Genomic DNA, 19,595 nt, shown 5'->3' with positions numbered 1-19,595 from the left:
GTTGTACAATTTCCATTCTGATAATTAACTCCCCGTTCCATAAATAACGATATTTTAGGTACCTAAATAGTTAATTGAAAGAACCCTCAAGAAATACTACTGAAGTACTTGTTCACTATGATTACTATGAATTGTATACCGTAATGTTACTATAGGTACTCAATAGCAATAAAAATGGGCCACTGTCTTCGGAAATGTCCATACAAAGCGACTTGTTTTTATTGCCTCGGAGTATACCTAAATGTATTATTTTGCATAGATTAGGTATATGTAATACATTTTGTGGGAAAACGAAACGAAATAACGAAACCTATGTAGTAGTTAAGTATGTACATTGTTAAGCAATAAAGCAGTACTTACTTGTTCAACTTCACTTGGAGCCAAAATGAATTCTCTATCCGCTGACAAAATGGGGCTGGATGTATTCAGGAATGCCTGTTCATAAAAATAAAGAATTTAACAATTAGCCTACCTTTAGCGGGATTCGAACTCTCAACTTTAAGTTGATAGCTTAGTTGAAACATTGACTTGATTGATAGGTAGCTCAGTTGGGAAAGGGATTACTACCCAGTCGTGTCATTTGGGTTTTAGGACGCAGATCAACAGGATAGAGGCAAGTAAATAGATACAGAAAATATTTTGTTTTGTACTTAAGACATACCATGAGTGCGCCAGACACGAGCACACTGCTTTCTTGAATTGAGGCATCGTAAACATAGATACCGGGTTCGCCAGGAATTACATAAGTAAACTCAGTGTCTGAAAAAAAAGTAAGTGTACTAAACGCGCCTGACGAGTAAAAATGATAACGCCTACAAAAACTGAATAGCAATAATTACCCGAAATCCAAGTTCCTGTGAACCCTCGTTGAGTGAAGTCTCCCCTTAGCCACTCTTGCATTGTGATGGGAAACTGGGCCGAGGCCACCGCCAAGAGTGCCACCATGTAGAACCACGATACTAGACCCTTGAGAACGGTAATACAAGGTCATATTTAGGAACTAATCAAAGCATGGCACCATTTAGAGCTTTGTTCAGTTTTCCGATTGTAAGGCAGTTACGAGTATTTCTATGATTTTGTATGTTCGATTAAGTTACAAACGCCTGTTGAGGTTATTCATATGTAACCAGACAGGTTTATAAGGGCGGTAAAATGCAGCCATGAACCAAGAAGATATGCCACGCTATATAGAATCTACAATAATAGAAATACTACTCACCATGGTGTTGGTCAAAATACCACCACTTTAATTAAAACAGCAGCGGCCGACGGTCCTAATCCGCCAGCACGACTACTTTTAACTTTATCGCCAAGAATTACAACTCTTATCCCATTGATAAGAAAAATATCTCGAGATATTGATAATTAAAATAATTGCGGCGATTATCCTCGTTGTAAAATATTGGATGTCAGGATTCGATAACAAATGTAGATCATTGTGTATTTATTTATCTGTAGGTAAGATAGGTAAGGGTGGTATTCCATTTGTCTAATGTGCATTGTTTCTCACTCTCTCATTAAACAAAATGTGAAATGCAAATACACATCGGACAAATAAATTGGACAAATGCAATACCATCCTAGGTAGGTACAATACTTCAACCTCGGGAATCTATGGAGCAAAGTGTATGACCCCACTAAATTAAATCTGATTAATAAGTTTTCCCATGTCGCAGAAAGTGTCAAAGATTCATTTAGTCGGACCAAGCCAACCCTGCATGGGCGTAGCCAGCATTTTTTAAGGGGTGGGGCAGAAGTAGGGGAGGCTGTTTCAACTGTACCCTGTACAGGATACGGTTGAAACAGCTCGAATATTTTCGATCTACAGGAGAGTGAGGGTTAGGGGAAAGAGGAGCGGATAAATAGTACTATGCCTTTTGGGAAACGGTCGAAGAGATAGTTCAGATCCGGAAACCGCCATCAACTTTTAGTATGTTGTTGGGCATGGTATTGGGTCTCCAAAACTTGAAAATGACCAATTTAGATTTTTTTATACTTTAATAATGCAGTTGTTCTGGCAAATACCTATATTTTGGTACAATTTTTTTTCATTTTTGGTCTGATTTTGATTTTTTGATATCTGTGTATGGCTTGAGACATCATCTTTAATATTTTAGTACATCGCTTTAACGTCCGACTTTTGGTTTGGTTGTAAAACCCAAATAATCGATTTTTTTTACGTCATTTTCATTTCTTTTGCAAATTGCTCTTAAACTACTACAGTGTAGAAATTAAATATAGAATATTTAATTGGCTTTCATTTAATACCCCACATGTGTATGTGCAATGCAGTTTGGGAGCAATATGGAATATTCGCAAAGAGGCGGAAGTCATTCCGCTGAAGTAGATGGCCGGCGCCGCTGTCTCCCGGCAGTTTTGGAAACCCAATACTAAATAACATACTAAAAGTTGAAAGCGGTTTCCGGATCTGAACTATATTCCCATAAGGCAAACCGCGAATCATATTATATACGATTCAAAGTTTTTTCTTTTCGATTCGATACTTTTACGGAGTATTTCCATTATTAGTTTGTGTACGTAGGCTGTTTTGTTTCGAACCCTGGTTTATTTTTATTAATAAACCAGGGGTTGAGTGCAGTAGTAACAGAAAAAAAAATTCCTTACTATCTTGTAGTTGTGAGAATAGCACAAGGACTAGGGTAGATTTAATAATTAATAGAAAAAAAGCCTGTAAATAATCTAACTTCAGGCCTGTCCAGACGGAGACAATTTTTCCCTAATCTGATTAAATTGTCCGGTCAAATCAGGCCGTGCGGACGCAAACGCCAATTTGGCTTGCCGATTATGACCGATATTACCGATAAAATGGGGTGCGGACGCAGGAAAACCAATTTGTGACGGTTGTATTTGGGGGGCATTTTTTAATCGCTTAAATATTTTATATTTTTTAAATATTTGAGCGTTCTAAATTGAACAAATGCCCCCAAACGCGAATACTAGCGTCATAAATTGGTATTCTTGTGTATGCACCTCAATTTTTTCAGTAATATCGGTCATAATCGGTGGTCGAAATCAGCGAGCCATATTGGCGTTTGCGTCCGCACCACCTGATTTCATCAGACAATTTAATCAGTTGGCGAAAAATTGCTCCCGTCTGGACTACCTTAACTTTGTCTGGAAATCGCAAATAATCTCTGTGCATGCGCGCTCGATTCGCGGAGTAATTTTTAAATTACCTATATTAATATTTAATTTTCTGGTCAGAGACCAGAAGCGGTCAAAGATCAGGGTGGGGCAACTGCCCCACCTTGCCCCACCGTGGCTACGCCCATGCAACCCTGCATGGCATTCGCAACGACAGTGTGGTAATGTAATCATTAACCCTTTATAAGGCATGATGCAAAATTAAACCTTATCACTTTGAATTAAAGTTCAAAATCAGGTGGGAATATATCCCCTCTGCCCTATAAAGGCTTAATGTAAAACCTCACTTTGCTTCGGTACAAAGTTAGCTTAGACGGACTTTATATTACATGTGTAAAATCTACGAAAAAATTGTACCTTGTCAAAACAGTAACATGTTTGGTGGTAACGGTAACTAAATTGTCACGCATTTCTCTGGCCCTATTTTTGAATAGTAGAGATGTAGAGAAAGCCCAAAGGCTAAATGCGCCTGTTGTATATGTATGTGCATTATAAAATATTCATGCCGCTGAGATGAAAATGCTCAGATGGGCAGGCGGCGTCACGAAGCTAGATAAAATTAGAAATGAATATGTTAGAGGCAGTTTCAAAGTCACCCCAATTCCAGACAAACTCCATGAAAGCCAACTCCGATGGTACGGGCATGTAATGCGTCGAGAAAAAGATCACCCGGTAAAAATTGCTCTAGAAATTGACACAGGCAAACAACTACCAGGACGCCCAAAAGCCACCTGGTGGAGAAACCTAGAGAAGAAATCGCAAAAAATACCAGCAACCTACTTTGACAGAGCCAAATGGCGAAAACATATTCAGAGGGCCGACCCCAAGTAAATGGGAAGAGGCACGGAGAAAGAAGAAGAGTATATGTATGTGCATTGTGCAATAAAGTTTAAAACCAATAATTAATCGTCAACTTTTGGCAACCAGTGTTACCACATATTCTATACTAGCTGTGCCCGCGGCTTCGCCTGCGTGGAATTCGGTCTGTGTCAGTAAGCGGCTAATTCACCCCTAATTTATCTCCCTGTTCCCTGGAGACGGAACTTAAAGTAAAGTTGACAGATGGATACGCTAGAGGACTGTAGTCCAGATAAAATATTTTACAATTATGTACCTACCACCAAAGATAGATATAACTCCGTAATAGATGGATACAGTCTAAGGAAAAAACGTGCCTTGAAAATCTCGAAAATTTGATTCTCGATCAGATGTCGCTACTACCTTTTGCCTACTCTCGTATAGAGGGCGTTAACGGTTTCGTTTGTTATTATTTAACAATTTTGACGCATATCAGTGAAAGAACATGGGTCAAAATAATAAAAATAATTAATGCAAATAAAAAAAATCATTTATCCATATTTAAATACATTTTATCGTATTTTTATAAATCTTCATTTTTAGTTTTAAAGTGTGTCGATAGATGGCAGTGAATTTACTGTGGTTACAAAATTTACTATGACTGTACCGCTCTATAATATTATATCCTCTTTGCTACCAGTAAATAAAATTACACTCCAAAATGTTTTTTTTTTGCCCTTGTTAAATTTTTTGACGTGATTTAAACGGCATAGAGTAGTAGGTGTATATCGAACGATACAGTACCATTTTTGTATTTTTACGTCCTTGACTGTACCTATCCAAATCGGGTACACTACATATTTCCGAAAAATTTTATTCCGAATTTTAGAATGTCGAATTTTATCATTCCGATTTTTAAATGCTCGACCCATCAAAATTCCGACTGTCATAATTACGAATGATGAAAATCACGAAAATTTATATTTCCGAAAACCCAAAAAGCCGAATTTTGTAAATTCCGAACTACATAATTCCGACTATAACAATTCCGATGGTGGCAAACACCGAATTTAACATTTACGATTTTCAAAATCACGAATTCGGAATTGCCCTTATTCCGAATTAACGTGATTCCTATTTTAAATATCCCAATTTTTAAATTTCCACTTTTTTGGCAACAGTTCGTTTTCTTGGGGGTCGCAGTTCTAACCAAACCTAACCCACTTTTCTGGCAACAGTTCGTTTTCTTGGGGGTCGCAATTCTAACCTAACCTAACCCACTTCTGGCAACAGTTCGTTTTCTTGGGGGTCGCAGTTCTAACCTAACCTAACCCACTTCTAGCAACAGTTCGGGTTCGCAGTTCTGTCTAATTTATCTATGCCGAATTTTTATGCCAAAAATATTTTATGCCGAATTTACATGACGCGGCACGACAGGTACCCGTAATAATTACTAAAATGTGAGTCTTCATTTGAATATCACGGACTTCATTTTTCCGATCTTGTAAAAAACCGAATTTCTGAATACCGAATTATTTTATTTCCGATCGGACAATGATTTTTCGGAATTTAGGAATTCGGAAAAAAAATATTTTCGAAAAAGTGTAAAACCGGAACTTTAAGCTTTCTGTCAAGTGACAATCGGATTTAAAATTTTCGGAAATAGCACATTCGTGATTTTATTCAATCGTGTTTTTAAAAATCGTAATTTTGATATTTCGGACTTATAAATAATCGGGATTATGAAAGTCGTGGTTATAAAAATCGGAAAAACGTATTTCGGAATATTTGGGTGTTTTCATCAAAATCATGTCAACCAAATCGGTCCTCCAGTCAAATCAGTCTAAGCATGACGCCGGCGGCGGGCAGCGTCTGCCCCTTTTTTTTGTTTTCGGAGTGGGAAATGCAACTGCGTAGCGTCTGCCCCTACGACTTGTTGATGGTCATAGCGAAGCAGACGCTCACGGGGACCTGTAGGCGCTTGAAGCGGAACGGGAAGTTGCTCGGAATGAGGGGGATACGCAGGATGAACACGGCTTCTCCGGCGCCACACTCCGTCAGGATCTGCGCCTACATATGTATTGCGTACGATGAATTTGGGATCACAATCGAGACTCGCGCTAGCTTGCCGTTTCAGCCGAAAGCGAAGCGACCTGCCTGGCTAGAGCGCCACTGAGTCTCTCACCGTGCTTTTTCTCAGACTCCTGAGACCGTGCCCCTTGTGGCCGCAATGCATTGCGAGACTTTCGCGAAAGCAGGGCTCGGAACCGGTATTTTTTAAAAACCCCGAAATAGCCCAACATTTAGAATTTTTTTATGCTCATTACGTAGGACTGAATCATGTATTTAGGAAAGAATTTTGCATTATTAAAACGTCCCATTAAAAATGAAATTATAAACAAAAGAACGAAAAAGAACGTAATAATACCGGTATTTTTGTATGGAGCAAATACCGGTTTCCGACCCCTGCGCGAAAGATTCGATTTTTTTCGGGAAGGCATGGTAACGCGTATAAGTCCCAAATCGTTTGACATTTACTGAAAAATGTTTTTTTTTAAGTACCCACCTTCGTGACCATTATTAAGAGGAAAGGGCACGGCCGCTTCTCCATGCAAACGCAGTCTCCATTTTTTGGATAAAAACTACCCTATGTTCTTCCACAGGACTCAAACTATCTCTATACCAAATTTTATCTAAATCGGTTTAGCGGTTTAATTTCATAGTTTTTGTGTTTTCACTCGGGAATAGTGTCATTTTGTTATCATAAATGAATCCGGCATACCCGATTTATACAAAAACGATACCTAACTTGGCCTAGTAGCTAAAATGATATAGTTATCAAGATAAAGTTTTTAACCCCTTTTTTACCACCATGGGGGATGAATTTTTAAAAACGCAGAATTTTTTTTCTTACTTTTTAATATAATTAACGTTTTGCAAAGTTTTAAGTTCCTGGCTTAAAATAAAATTTGCACCCCAAGACAAACTTTCATCCCCTTTTCAACCCCCTGAGGGGTTAAATTTCCAAAAACGTCAAAATTAGTTTTTTTGTAATCGTCTATCATACCTTTCTAAGAAGTTTCAAAGCATTTGTAATGGATTCAAACTTTCAACCCCCTTTTAACCCTGTTAGGGGACGAATTGTTGAAAACGCTAAAATCACTTTTCCTGTATTATAATAATATGCCCATTATACAAAGTTTCAAGTAACGCACTCAAAAAACATTGAACTCCATACAAACTTTCAACCTCTATTTCACCTCCTTAGGGGATGAATTTTCAAAAACGCTGAAATTAGTTTTCTTGTATTTCAATAATATATCTTCTTACGAAGTTTCAAATTGCTAGCTTAAAATAAATCTTGAACTCCATACAAACTTTCATCCCCTTTTTAACCCCCTTAGGGGTAAAATTTCTCAAATTTTTATAGCCTATAACCTGGCCGTGGATTTTTTCGACAGATTAGTAAAGTTTGCATCAAAATCCGTTCAGCCGTTTTCATTTGTAGCGCGGTCAAATAAACAGACAAACAGATAAACAGACAAAAATTCTAAAAACTGTTGGAATGTGTTCTGTTATCGATTCTAAGTATCCCCAGCCAATTTTTTTCGAATATCTTCCATGTACAGACTTTCGACCCTCTTCCGCTTTATTATATGTATAGATATTTTTCTTTTTTCTATATTTTCATAACGTTCCGAACCTAACAGCGCCATCTACATTAACTCTCAAGCACGAATTTGTCTTAGACTTCACACACTTAATTCAATCAACGAATCTGTGGAAAATGTTAAATTTTAGGGCAAATTAAAAAATCGGTACATAGGATTCCATGAGGTATGAAATAAAACATGACATATAATGTAATATTGTTTATTGAACATCAAACAATGGAAGTTTTTGGAAAACATTTCTGTATGGGTAGTACACAATTCCCTAAGTTTTCATTCTAAGTCTATTATAGGCGGAGAGTGGATAATAAATTCACAATTCATATAGATCCACTTCCTTATATTTAGTAACGACGGCTAGCTCCTGAGGCATACAATCTTAGTGATCCATTATAAGCTCCTCAATGGCTGAAAATGTTTAATATCCAGCGCCATGTCTGTCGAAGTCATATTCTGATTGTTCATTATATCTTCCATCTCATTACATATGTCAAGCATAATTTTATTTCGGAGTCTCATTGGAGTGCAGCGTTTCAATAGCTACTGAATGACCAACGGTCTATTCGAGGCGAGGCAACTTTCGACGACGCCACCAGCCACCAAGTGGCAATTTGTTGGCACTGTTTGCAGGGCATATCAGCGACGTAGTCTCTATCCCTCCACGGCGTCCCGAGAATGTCCCCTCTCAGTTATCGAACGCGATCAGCGACGACCAATTAAATCATAGGATTCCATCCAAGCGTGCCTTTCTATAACATTTTGTAGAAAATAAAATCAATTGTCTCTCTCATGACAATCTTGTTTCTGTTGAACCTACATTTAACTTACAATAAACCAGAACTTAGATGTTTCTCTAACAATAGTTTATTAAAGTAAAAGGTCTTCAAAATGAATAAGTGAAACCTGAAAAGAAATATCGCTAGAGCGACAATAGATTAGTCGAGATGAGCATGTAGTGTTTTGTATTAAAGAAATGATAGTTGTTGGTCTCACACAATCTGAGTTTGTGACTGAAGTCGCGTGTGTGGTTTGTGTGAGTGTGTGTGTATATATGTGTGTGAGTGTGGTGTAAGATGGATGAGCGAGTATGGGACGGACCATGCTAGTGGCGGCGGTGTGTGCGACGCAGCTCCTGCATGCGGCGCTCATGCTCGGCCATGTGTTGGCGCCGCTGCTCCTCTTTTATGGCGATCTGAAAAGGAATAGAATAGAAAGATTTTTGTAAAAAAAAATATGTTTGATAAATGATTTTATTCTCTAGCCACCTAGAGACCTATAAAAAGTTCTGTCAAATCAAAGTTACATTTGTCCTGGACAGTTTTAACTTCTGGGTGGTAGTGATCACTGATTGCACTTCTTATAACAGTGAACTAAATACTCAACTGAGGAAATTACAACAAGCTTAAACACAATGAGGTAGCATTGTTTAATCCCAGAGTTGCTATGGCCACCTATACATGGCCTATGGCCGGTCTCCATCACTAGATCCAGATCAACTTGATGGTACCATAATGTTGCATATGTGAAGTTTAAGCTCAATCAAATAATGGGAAGTGGGTCTAATTTAGTCCAATAGTCGCAACACTAGTTTTAGAATTAGACTGGGTATACTGCCAACAGTTAGCTTATTAATTATGAAATATGAAAAAATTACCATTTCAGCAGATAGCGGCAACCAATATATGCATGGAGTGGATTTTGTCTTCCTGAATAGATCATCCAACAGCTTGGCTGGAGCTTCTTCCTCTTTTTTCTTGAATTTTTTTGCTGTAATATACAATAATCATATCATTATTCAAGTATAATAACATGTACCTAGTGCCAAAATACCACACTATTAACCTATGATGTTATTCATCTTCTCAATATTTTAATACAACATATTATAATAAAATATTATAATTATTGGGTACCTGGTAGTTTTACCAGATAAAAAACATGTGTTAAATAATTATGACAAAATGATTATCCATTTGACCGCCAAAGGCGTTAACTGACGGGCGTATGGAAAGAAGCATACTTAATATTAAACTGAGAGACAGAGTCAAATTGTCCATAATCAAGGCAAAATCAAAAATAATAAAAGAACAAATGTGGCGCTGGACAGGACACATGATGAGAGAAAACCTGGATAAGTGGACAAAGGACCTTGTAGAGTGGTGCCAATAAAAAACCCGCCAAGTGCAGGTCGGACACGCGCACGAAGGGTTCCGTACCGTACCATTACGCAAAAAACGGCAAAAAAAGATCTCGTTTGTTGTTTGGGAGCCCCACTAAAATATTTATTGTATTCTGTGTTTAGTATTTGTTGCTATAGCGGCAACAGAAATACATCATCTGTGAAAATTTCAACTGTCTAGCTATCACGGTTCATGAGATACAGCCTGGTGACAGACGGGACAGACAGACGGACAGCGGAGTCTTAGTAATAGGGTCCCGTTTTTACCCTTTGGGTACGAAACCCTAATAAAGGAATGAGTGGTCCACAAAAGTTTAGATGGTCGGATGATTTAAGAAGAATCGGAGGAGGTAAATAGATGAAAACAGTCTACGTCAACGGACGAGTTTAAGTTAAAGTTGTGAAACCAAATTAATACATTCTACCTACAGCCTGCAGCCCAAAATCAACCTTCATGCATTCCAATAAAATTCACGATGACGCGCCCCGCACACGATAGGCGTGGCATTCAAAGGGTTAAGCCTCTTAGTCAGTTAGGATGTTGGGATGAGTATAAATTATATAAGCTTACGTGTCCATTTCACGTAAAACGCTCAAATTAAAAATAAATATTTACAAATAATCGAGAATACTTTGTTGAATTATGTAGACAGGAGGTTTGAACTATTTAGTTAAAAAAGCTAAGCTATTTAGTGGGCAGACGGTTGCGGGAGAGTGGTCATGACCCTCGCTCCGGGTCGTTCCTTTTGCAAAGGTTGTCCATCGCTGTTCAACGTGGCAATGCGGTGAGCGTGATGGGCTCCTTTGCATCTGGAGGGGCGCGGGGCGCATTTTGTGAATAGTTTTTGTGTTTGTTAGGTTTTAGTTTAGGTTAAGATCTTTGTAATGTTTTATTTTGTATGACATGTGTGTTATAACTTGTAATTACTAACTAATAAAGTCGTTAAAAAAAGTTTATTCACTAGGATTTACCTGGCTCAGGGCTTCTCTCAGCAGTGCGGTGTCGTCGCTTGTCCAAAATACGTTCGTCTCTTTTAGGTCTCTCTTTGTCCTTGTCTTTCTCATTCTTCCCGAAGTCCCACTCTCGCACTGCAGCCGCCTTTCGCTCCCATGGTTTATCCTGGAAAATTTATATAATAATGAAATATATAATATGTCTTCGGTTGCCGCGAAAGTTGCTCATGAAATAAAACCATGAAAACGGATTATATCGCGTATATTGAATTTATAATTAATCCGTTTTCATAGTTTTATTTTAATGAAATTAATGTTTTCAGAAATAAAAAATCTACCGAGAAATAAAAAATGTCTTCTATGTTAGAGAAAAAATAAACCAGTATCTGGAATCATTATTAATAACAAATACTATGTGCAGAGTATAAAGCCGTTAACTTGGTATCTACTTGATTACATGAAGTTGAATACATTTTAAAACAATTAGAAATGTTTTTTAATAAAAATCTATTCTAGAATTATGGAGACTTGTCCAATTATTTTACCAAATAAGACTTACTCACTGTATTGCTATAATCACAAAAAAAAAAATAATGAATAATAGTGGGCCTTTAAATTTTAGTTAACTGTATAAACCGTCACACTTACTCCACCACCAGGATACAAATAATTATAACAGGAAAAAAAATTAAAACATTCAAATTGTGATTTACAGTCCGTTAACTCTCAGCACGACATTCGTTTTTCGGGTAAAATCAGATGTAATCGCGTAATAGAAAATGACAGTCTCTTACTGATTTATATGGAAGGTAGAGGTAAGGAAATGAATCTTCATGTATCAAAAAGTGACCGTAAAAACAGTAAATAGGCGGCGCCACCATACACTGAAGTACCTAGACCATACACCTAGTATTTTATATAGATCATAGATGTGCACCCGTGCGACCGTGAGGGACAGAACATACGCAATGCGACAAAATTAAAAACACGTTTTAACATTCCTGACAACATACCAGAAACAACCTACGTATTTTGGTCGGGTTATTTGCTGCCCCTCCCCCATTTCATATCTACATTATTATACCTCTATGGTTCATGTCATAGAGTCTCCTATATAGTGCAAATACTCTTTGGTCTCAGAGCCTACCTAGCGTCACCAGAGAGATTAGGAACTATTATTTAAAGCTGAAAGCGGTCACTTTTGCAACAATTCTGTCATAAGAGATTGGCATTCTTTCTATACCATCCATACTGATTTAGTTGCAATCCAACACCCAAAGAGTGCAGTCATCTTTTCAGCCTTAAACTATATAAGAGTAGTTAATACCACCATAACAATAATATCACAATTTTCCAATTTTATTATTTTACCATATGAATTGAAATATGTAACTGGTATATAATTACAAATTTGTTTTCGAATTTCAAATTCTGATTCTATTTTATTTAGATTATGACAAAAGGTCAAATCGCAATATAGTCATCAACCGAATATTAAACACAATGTCATTAGATTAGGGCTTATTTTACATTGAGACAATAGGTATCCTTAGTTTTTGCGGTAAGTTTAAAACTTTTTGTTATGGATGGTATAGAAAGGATGTCAATCTCTTATGGCAGAATTGTTGTAAAAGTGACCACTTTCAGCTTTAAATAATAGTTCTTAATCTCTCCGGTGACCCTAGGTAGGCTCTGAGACCAAAGAGTATTTGCACTATATAGGAGACTCTATGACATGAACCATAGAGGTATAATAATGTAGAGATGAAATTGGGGAGGGGTCAGAATCTGAATTTTAATAATAAATATTAAAATCCACAGCCATGAATGAACAGTTTTTAGAATTCCGTACCCAAAGGTAAAAAAGGGGCCCTATTACTCAGACTCCTCTGTCTATCTGTCTGTTACCAAGCTGTATCTCATTGATCAGTGATAGCTAGACAGTTGAAATTTTCACAGATGATGTATTTCTGTTGCTGCTATAACAACAAATCATAAAAAGGAATGGAACCCTCGGTGGGAGAGTCCAACTTGCACTTGTCCGGTTTTTAAATATAAAATAGTTCATTAAAAGATAAATATACATACCATTTCCTCTCGTTCTCTTTTCATATCTTGCTCCCGCAGCCAATCCTCCACAGTGCCGGGTATAGTAGTTGCCTGTGCATTGTCTGTATCTTCATTTGCCTTAGCTTTATCAAATGCCTCCTGAGAGGAAAAGTCCACCTGTAGGGTCTTTGGATTTGACACAGGCCAAGTAACTCCATGTAAGGCATGCCTGGTCTCAACTGCTTGACTGTAACAAAAATAAAGTACAGACATAAGTATATTTTTACCATAGAAATAAAAACAAATACTTTAAATGGGTAGATACTTACTCTTCAATTTCATATTTAACAAAGCATCTCGACTTAATTCTGTCAATCCAAAAACCATCTTCTGAAATTCTTCCTGTCCGTTGTAGTAAATTCTTCAGTTGAGGCAATGTGAATGGTCTAACAAGGTTGGTGATATACAGAATACATGATTGTTTATTCCTGGGTGGACTTGGTGGTCGAGCAATAATGCTATCATCTTTAACAATTGATATTCTTCTATTTGCTGACAAGGGTTCTCTGTATTTTAATTTTTCAGGTTCCCTTTCTTCATATTCCTTTTTATGGTGCTCGAGGTGATCAGTATTGTCTATGACAATCTTAGGTAAAACAGGCCTCTCAACTTTGTCATTGGATTGAACTCGTTTGTGTTGTTTTTTTTCTTCAATTACCTCTTCAAATTCAACAGGTTTCACATCAGGAATAATATCTTTCAATACATCAGTAGAGATAGTTATTGACTTCTGGGTAGTGAGTTTACTGGACCTGGAGCCCCATCTCCTTTTCCGACTCACAACAATAGGAGCTCCTTGGCCATTCTGTATAGGTTCTTCATGTGACTGTGTTGAATCAGAGCGTTCAAGATCTCTATTATTTCTCTCCGTACTGTGCTCTACTCTCCTCTCCTTTACTGGTTCTGGAGAAGCAGACTGTCTTTGCTTCTTTTCTACATTTTCAGAGCTATCTACAACATCATTGTCATTAGTAGCTTTAGAACTTTCATTTTGAGAGGACTCCGCTTCCTCAGTTTTACTATTATTACTGTTATCTTCACTTTTACTTACCTCATGCTCGCTACGTGTCTCCTCCTTTTCTTGGGATCCATCAGATTGCTCCTGTGACTCAGTCTTTTCAGCTTTGCTTTCAGTTGACTGTGTTGTAACTTTCCTTTCATCAGCTTTTTCCGATTCCTGCGAAGACTGTGATTTTTCTTGTGATTCATTTTTAGGTGAACTATTCTTATCACATTGTTTACTGTCCTCAGACTGGTTTCCTTTGACTTCAGCCTGTGGTGATGCAACCGTTGTATCAGCATCAGAAGTCTTCCCTTCAATATCAGAATCTTTAGAATGTGTGCCAGTTTGTGATTGTCCACTTGCTGTAGGATTTTCTGACTCAATCACTTTATCGTCACTAGTAGTGGACATGGGCGTTTCATCAGGAACAGTATCACCTACAACTCCACTACTCTGAGAAATTTTACGACTTTTAGGTTCTGGAGGCGTCTCCGAATCAGCTTCATCGCCTTGGCTATCTTGGTTCTTCTCACTCTCATCCTTGGACTCGCGCGCAGAGTGCTTGGAACGATGCTTACTCTTCTTGCGGTCCTCGACAGCCTCGACACTCGTTGTATCGCTGGAACTAGTAGCACGGGAATGCTTCCTCCGACTGCGCGGTGATCTGTCCACTCGCTCGGGCGTCGAGGGAGGGCGAGTTAGGCATATTTTTAATTTTTGTATTTCTCCCGTGTCGCTGGGCGCCTCTGCGGTTTTTACATGCCACACTTCGTGTGCATCATCTGGTGAAACTTCTTTTTCTTTAGTAGGAGTCTGAGGTGGTTTTTGTTCCTGCTCAACGGGAGTCGCTTGAGTCGCTTCTGCTTCTCGAACTGGGCTAGTCTCGTCAGCGGATTCTTCGGAAGAAGTAGACTGTTTCCGTCGTCTAGATGTTCTGGTTTTTTTTGCCTTTTCCGTTGCTTTTTTCTCGGGAGAGGGCTTTGCTTTCTTGGTAGCTGTACGCTCACTTTTACGACGCATCGTACCAAAAACAGTATGCTTTATATACTAAAAATATTTTACTATTATTATATTACAATATTGAAATACACTGATATAAATACCGGTGTCTAAAACACTTTAAATTCACTAATTAACAACTTCAAACAGTCTCACAACGTCGCTCCTTCTAAACGAATGGCCGCCACCGGAAATCCACGCGCACGCCATCTTGTTTCATGTCTATGGTTGGATGTAGTGATTAATATGTTGCCAGCGCTGCGCATCCTAAAGAACCAAAAACAATGAATAACAATATTTTTTTTTGCAAAAGCAAGCGCAATAAAAAACGCCAAGCAACAAATTTAATGACGTTCGAGTTCTGTCAAATGGATAGAATCGAACCTCCGAAAAGTGAATGATATATTTTCTCTTCTATAATTTTTGCATTTCAGTGAAATGTGACTAATACTGATCACAATTGTCGAGGTACCTAATTTTTATTTTTGCTTGATGTAATGTATGCCGCACGTGATAACTGAATATTCATTTCGTTAGAACGTATAGAATTGATGGTACATATAATTTGTTTCAGATACTATGGGCCTTTTATGTGATTCGAGTGACTCGGCACGCTATTTACGCGCATTCAGACACTGGCAGTGCTTGTAGAATGATAACGACTTATCTTTAGCGCTCATAATTTGCATTCGAAGATGGGTAACCAAAATAGTTGCTGTTGTTACCGGAGCCCTTCGCCGATCCGGAAGGATGTCGTGAAGCTGGAGGACTACCTGCCGGAAGGGGAGGTCAGTTCTAATAACATCCAGCACATCAGCGAGCGCGAGCCGGATGACGGCGATATCGACCCTTCGCAAGATCCAATAGCCAAAACCATCTTCATGGAAAGGTCTAAGGCGTCTATAGAGAACGGCATCACCAGAAAGCGCAGCCAGCACCAGATTGCGGACAACAAACTTAAAAAAAGCAGTTCTTGCTCTACTATCTATTTAGATGATAGTACTGTGTCACAACCTAATTTGAAGAATACTGTCAAGTGCGTAGCCTTGGCCATCTACTACCATATCAAGAATCGAACATCTGAACGTAGACACGATATTTTTGATGAGAAACTACACCCACTCAGCAAGGAAGGGGTGAGTGATGACTATGATAAATATAATCCTGAGCACAAACAGATATATAAGTTTGTAAGAACCTTATTTAATGCTGCACAACTAACAGCAGAATGTGCCATCATCACACTGGTCTACTTGGAGCGCCTTCTCATCTGTGCTGAATTAGATATTGCAGCATCTAATTGGAAAAGAATAGTTTTAGGAGCCATATTGTTGGCCAGTAAGGTGTGGGATGACCAGGCTGTCTGGAATGTAGATTACTGCCAAATTCTAAAAGACATAACTGTAGAAGATATGAATGAGTTGGAGAGGCAGTTTTTAGAAATGCTACAGTTCAATATCAATGTTCCATCTAGTGTGTATGCTAAATACTATTTTGATCTGCGCACACTTGCCGAGGCAAATGACCTCGCTTTTCCCAGTGAACCACTGAGTAAGGAGAGAGCACAGAAATTAGAAGCTATGTCACGAGTTATGGAAGATAAAATATCTGCTGAAATTGCCAAGAATGGCATAAAGAAATGGTCAAGCTTAGACAATGTCAATTCAGGTGCTGGTGTGAGGAGAAGTGTGGCCATATTGTCTTAAATCAGTAGTCATGAGCTCATAAGCCAAAACTTTACAAAAAAGTAAAGCAACCACTTTGGAGTATGTATTTGTGTATTTTGTATGAATATATTTAAATTATATTTAGAAATTTTGCACCTAAATTCATAATTTGAATTGTAGCCTTCATTTTCCTAAGTAAACCAGTAACAGGTCTCGATCATATTTTTAAGATCTGACTTAAGGCAAATTATTAGTTCAGTGTTTATGAGACATTTTTTGTGGAAAGCCTATGAATAGTTGTGTTGCAATAGTACCCTATAATCCTTATGTAATTATTGTATTGATGTTAGTCATGAAAATGAAAGACTTACAAGCGGTCCAATAATTGTTTTTAATACAACATAACTTATTTCTTACAATATTTTATTATAATTTATTGATGTTTTATCATAATACATTTTATGGTTATCATCATATATTGGCTTCCAATTAATTTTATTCTTAGTCCATTAGAAGCACTTGTATATTTATAAATATAGGTTGCTTCCTAAACTATGCTACTTAGTAATAATTAGATTTTATTAGGTATCTGACTGAAATGAAAGAAATCTTGTGATTGTGGAATGAATGTTGTAGTCGACAGCTGTGCTTTTGTAATTATTTTACATTTTAACAATGCATTTAGAAATTCAAGCTAGTTCATAAACAAAAATATGCCAAATTGTTATTTTGTATATCAAATTATATTAACAGATGGACATTTTATTTCAATAGTTATGAATTAATAAGTTTGTATTCAAATTTAATGTTATTCCATTGTTAGTATACAAATCAATTGCTGTATTATAATTTCACACAATCAATACTTTATGTATCTCTTATATAACTAAGCGAAAATAAACATTTTATATGAGACTTTTAATTGACCACTTATTTTAATTTCTCATTCATTAATCATTAATTGTCAACATCAAGGGGTCATCCATTAATTACGTCACACGTTTAGGGGTTGGAAGGGGGTCAAGAAAATGTGACATGTTGTGACAAGGAGTGTCGCCAATCCATGCCAAGTGTAGAAAAAATCGAAATGTTGTGTGATATAATTAATAGATGACCTCTTTTTGGGATCATTGTTTTTTTGTGTATGTTCCCCAATTTCTTTAACATGACTCAATTGGGGATATTTATTCATATGAAAGGATAATGCTTCACAGTTGGTCCCATTGTCATCAAGTTAGGATCTTGATGATGGGACCCTGGAGAAATCAAAGGATCTCTTCAATCAAATATTATAGCAGACTTGTTCTTGGAAAGCATGGTTTAGTAAAGAGGAACTGCTGATGACGCCCATGTTTATGACTGGCTCCTTTTTTGTTAAAGATTATATTGTAGGAAAGTCATCACTGCATTTTTGTTTAAACAAGTTTATAATAATTTGTAGAATCATAACTTAATATTGGGTCATCCACGGGTCATCACATTATGAAATCAAATCAAATTATGACTTCTGTGGGTGAAAATGCAATATAATTGACACTTCACCTACAGAATCTAATATAGCATTAAGCTTTTAAGACAGAATGTCCTGCCCATAGTCTTAAAATAATAATAAATACATTTTTGGTTATTATTTTATTAAAATAATAACTTCAATGTTCACACTTAAACTATTGTGAGACATATTTCAAAATATTTAGATCAGTACGGTTTTTACTCACTATTATTTAACTTCAATGTAATTTAACCTCGTAAGACCCAGGGCAATTTTTGCACTTGAATTTGGAACTTTATGGAGTTGAAAACTCGAATTTAATATGTACTTGTACAAGTACATGGGTACTTACGAGGCTATATTTATAATTGTTTCAATCAATTTCAAAACAACATAAATTTAACTATATTTCCTACACTATTGATTCCATATTCAACTGCCAATTTGTTTTATATGATTTTGATGGAAATAGGATGGGCCTTAAGTTAAAGGGTAAAACTATTATCAATAATTATGGATAGGTTTATATGCATAAAAGCTACATGATTTAAATAATTGTTTTATTGGTAAATTAAACAGCTATGCCAGTGGCTTGAGGTCTTTCAGATATTCACTATAATTCTGGAAAATATCTGCAACATCATGTTTCTTATTCATTTGTTCATCATATTCTGGTCCTACCGCCCACAACGAGTCAAGATCATAGACCTTTCTTGCTTTCTCAGAGAAAATGTGCAGTGCAATATTGCCTGAAAACAATAAAATATAAAATGTACCTAACGCACAAGTGGATTGTGGATGTAGATTACATAAGTTAGATATTAAATACCTAAATCTAATGCCATCCATTCCTCAGAATCTTTGCCTTCAATCCTTGGTATTGAGTCTGACTTGTTACATTTCTTCTTGTAAACTTTTCTGACAAACTCGGCCAGTGCTAAAATGTGTCTTTTACTACGGGCACTAACAACACAAATGTAATCAACATAGTTTATGCTCTGGGGTACAGTTGCTACAAATATGTCTTTTGAGTTTTCTCTTTGAAGTAACGATACTAAATCTTCAATTTCAAAAACGCCATTTTTTCCTCCTGAAAAAAGTAATGAATGGTGAGAATTTTAACACCAATGTGTACATTTAATGATTAAGATCATTTATTCGCCATACTTTCCAGGTTAACACCATCGAATTCGTCACTAAAAATAGGGTATTTGCTTTCCTCCTTATATAACTCTTCTGCCGTATTTTCTATCACAGTCGCATTGCTATCTGTAATGACCTGGTATTTGCTAGCTATTGCTGGAGAGGCTTGGTTGTTTGGCTTCGGTGTTTGCCTAGGATTTCTTAAACAAATTCCGCAGTTAAGTGGCCTAACACTTTCAACAGAACCTTTGAACAAGCTAGCGGATTTACCAAGTAATGACCTTGATAAAATATTTTTATACATTATAATATGTTTTACAATCGGCAATATACAACCAAAATAAGCGTTTGAAATCTAGTTACTCTTGTTATTTTCCATGACCCATAACATAACATAACCTACAATATTTTTGGG

At 37.0% G+C, this 19,595-nt stretch overlaps 3 protein-coding genes across 3 annotated transcripts in view; 1 reads left to right on the top strand and 2 right to left on the bottom strand.

Annotated features, from left to right (window-relative positions):
• Positions 1-15,088, bottom strand: part of LOC134741028 (uncharacterized) — a 33,523-nt gene extending 18,435 nt beyond the window's left edge. Inside the window, exons 1-10 of the mRNA XM_063673756.1 lie at positions 13,146-15,088; positions 12,856-13,063; positions 10,786-10,933; positions 9,289-9,401; positions 8,760-8,826; positions 4,758-4,798; positions 1,167-1,194; positions 840-959; positions 662-759; positions 361-435 (exon numbers count right to left, since the gene is read on the bottom strand). Coding sequence (XP_063529826.1) covers positions 361-435; positions 662-759; positions 840-959; positions 1,167-1,194; positions 4,758-4,798; positions 8,760-8,826; positions 9,289-9,401; positions 10,786-10,933; positions 12,856-13,063; positions 13,146-14,899 — 2,652 coding nt within the window. The 5' untranslated portion in view covers positions 14,900-15,088. The remainder of the gene's footprint in view (positions 1-360; positions 436-661; positions 760-839; positions 960-1,166; positions 1,195-4,757; positions 4,799-8,759; positions 8,827-9,288; positions 9,402-10,785; positions 10,934-12,855; positions 13,064-13,145) is intronic.
• A 140-nt stretch (positions 15,089-15,228) lies between these two features.
• LOC134740556 (cyclin-Y-like protein 1) lies at positions 15,229-17,471 on the top strand. The gene is made up of 2 exons (XM_063673073.1): positions 15,229-15,346; positions 15,453-17,471. Exon 2 carries the CDS (start codon positions 15,574-15,576, stop codon positions 16,582-16,584), a length of 1,011 nt encoding a protein of 336 aa, XP_063529143.1. The 5' UTR covers positions 15,229-15,346; positions 15,453-15,573; the 3' UTR covers positions 16,585-17,471.
• A 1,109-nt stretch (positions 17,472-18,580) lies between these two features.
• On the bottom strand, positions 18,581-19,595 carry LOC134740557 (uncharacterized). Its single transcript, XM_063673074.1, has 3 exons — positions 19,205-19,595; positions 18,867-19,127; positions 18,581-18,786 (listed from the first exon to the last, which is right to left on the bottom strand). The coding sequence occupies exons 1-3, from the start codon at positions 19,482-19,484 to the stop codon at positions 18,617-18,619; spliced, it is 711 nt and encodes a 236-aa protein (XP_063529144.1). The 5' UTR covers positions 19,485-19,595; the 3' UTR covers positions 18,581-18,616.

The sequence above is a fragment of the Cydia strobilella genome, chromosome 4 (assembly GCF_947568885.1).
Source record: "Cydia strobilella chromosome 4, ilCydStro3.1, whole genome shotgun sequence".
NCBI classification, from domain to species: Eukaryota; Metazoa; Arthropoda; class Insecta; order Lepidoptera; family Tortricidae; genus Cydia; species Cydia strobilella.
This window is presented reverse-complemented; position numbering and strand designations above follow the sequence as displayed.

Coding starts and splice junctions, on each gene's coding strand:
- LOC134740556 (XM_063673073.1), top strand. CDS start 15,574: ATGGGTAACCAAAATAGTTGCTGTTGTTACCGGAGCCCTTCGCCGATC.
- LOC134740557 (XM_063673074.1), bottom strand. CDS start 19,484: ATGTATAAAAATATTTTATCAAGGTCATTACTTGGTAAATCCGCTAGC. Junction 19,128..19,204: donor CGATGGTGTTAACCTGGAAA/GTATGGCGAATA, acceptor TACTTTTTTCAG/GAGGAAAAAATGGCGTTTTT. Junction 18,787..18,866: donor ATGGATGGCATTAGATTTAG/GTATTTAATATC, acceptor TATTGTTTTCAG/GCAATATTGCACTGCACATT.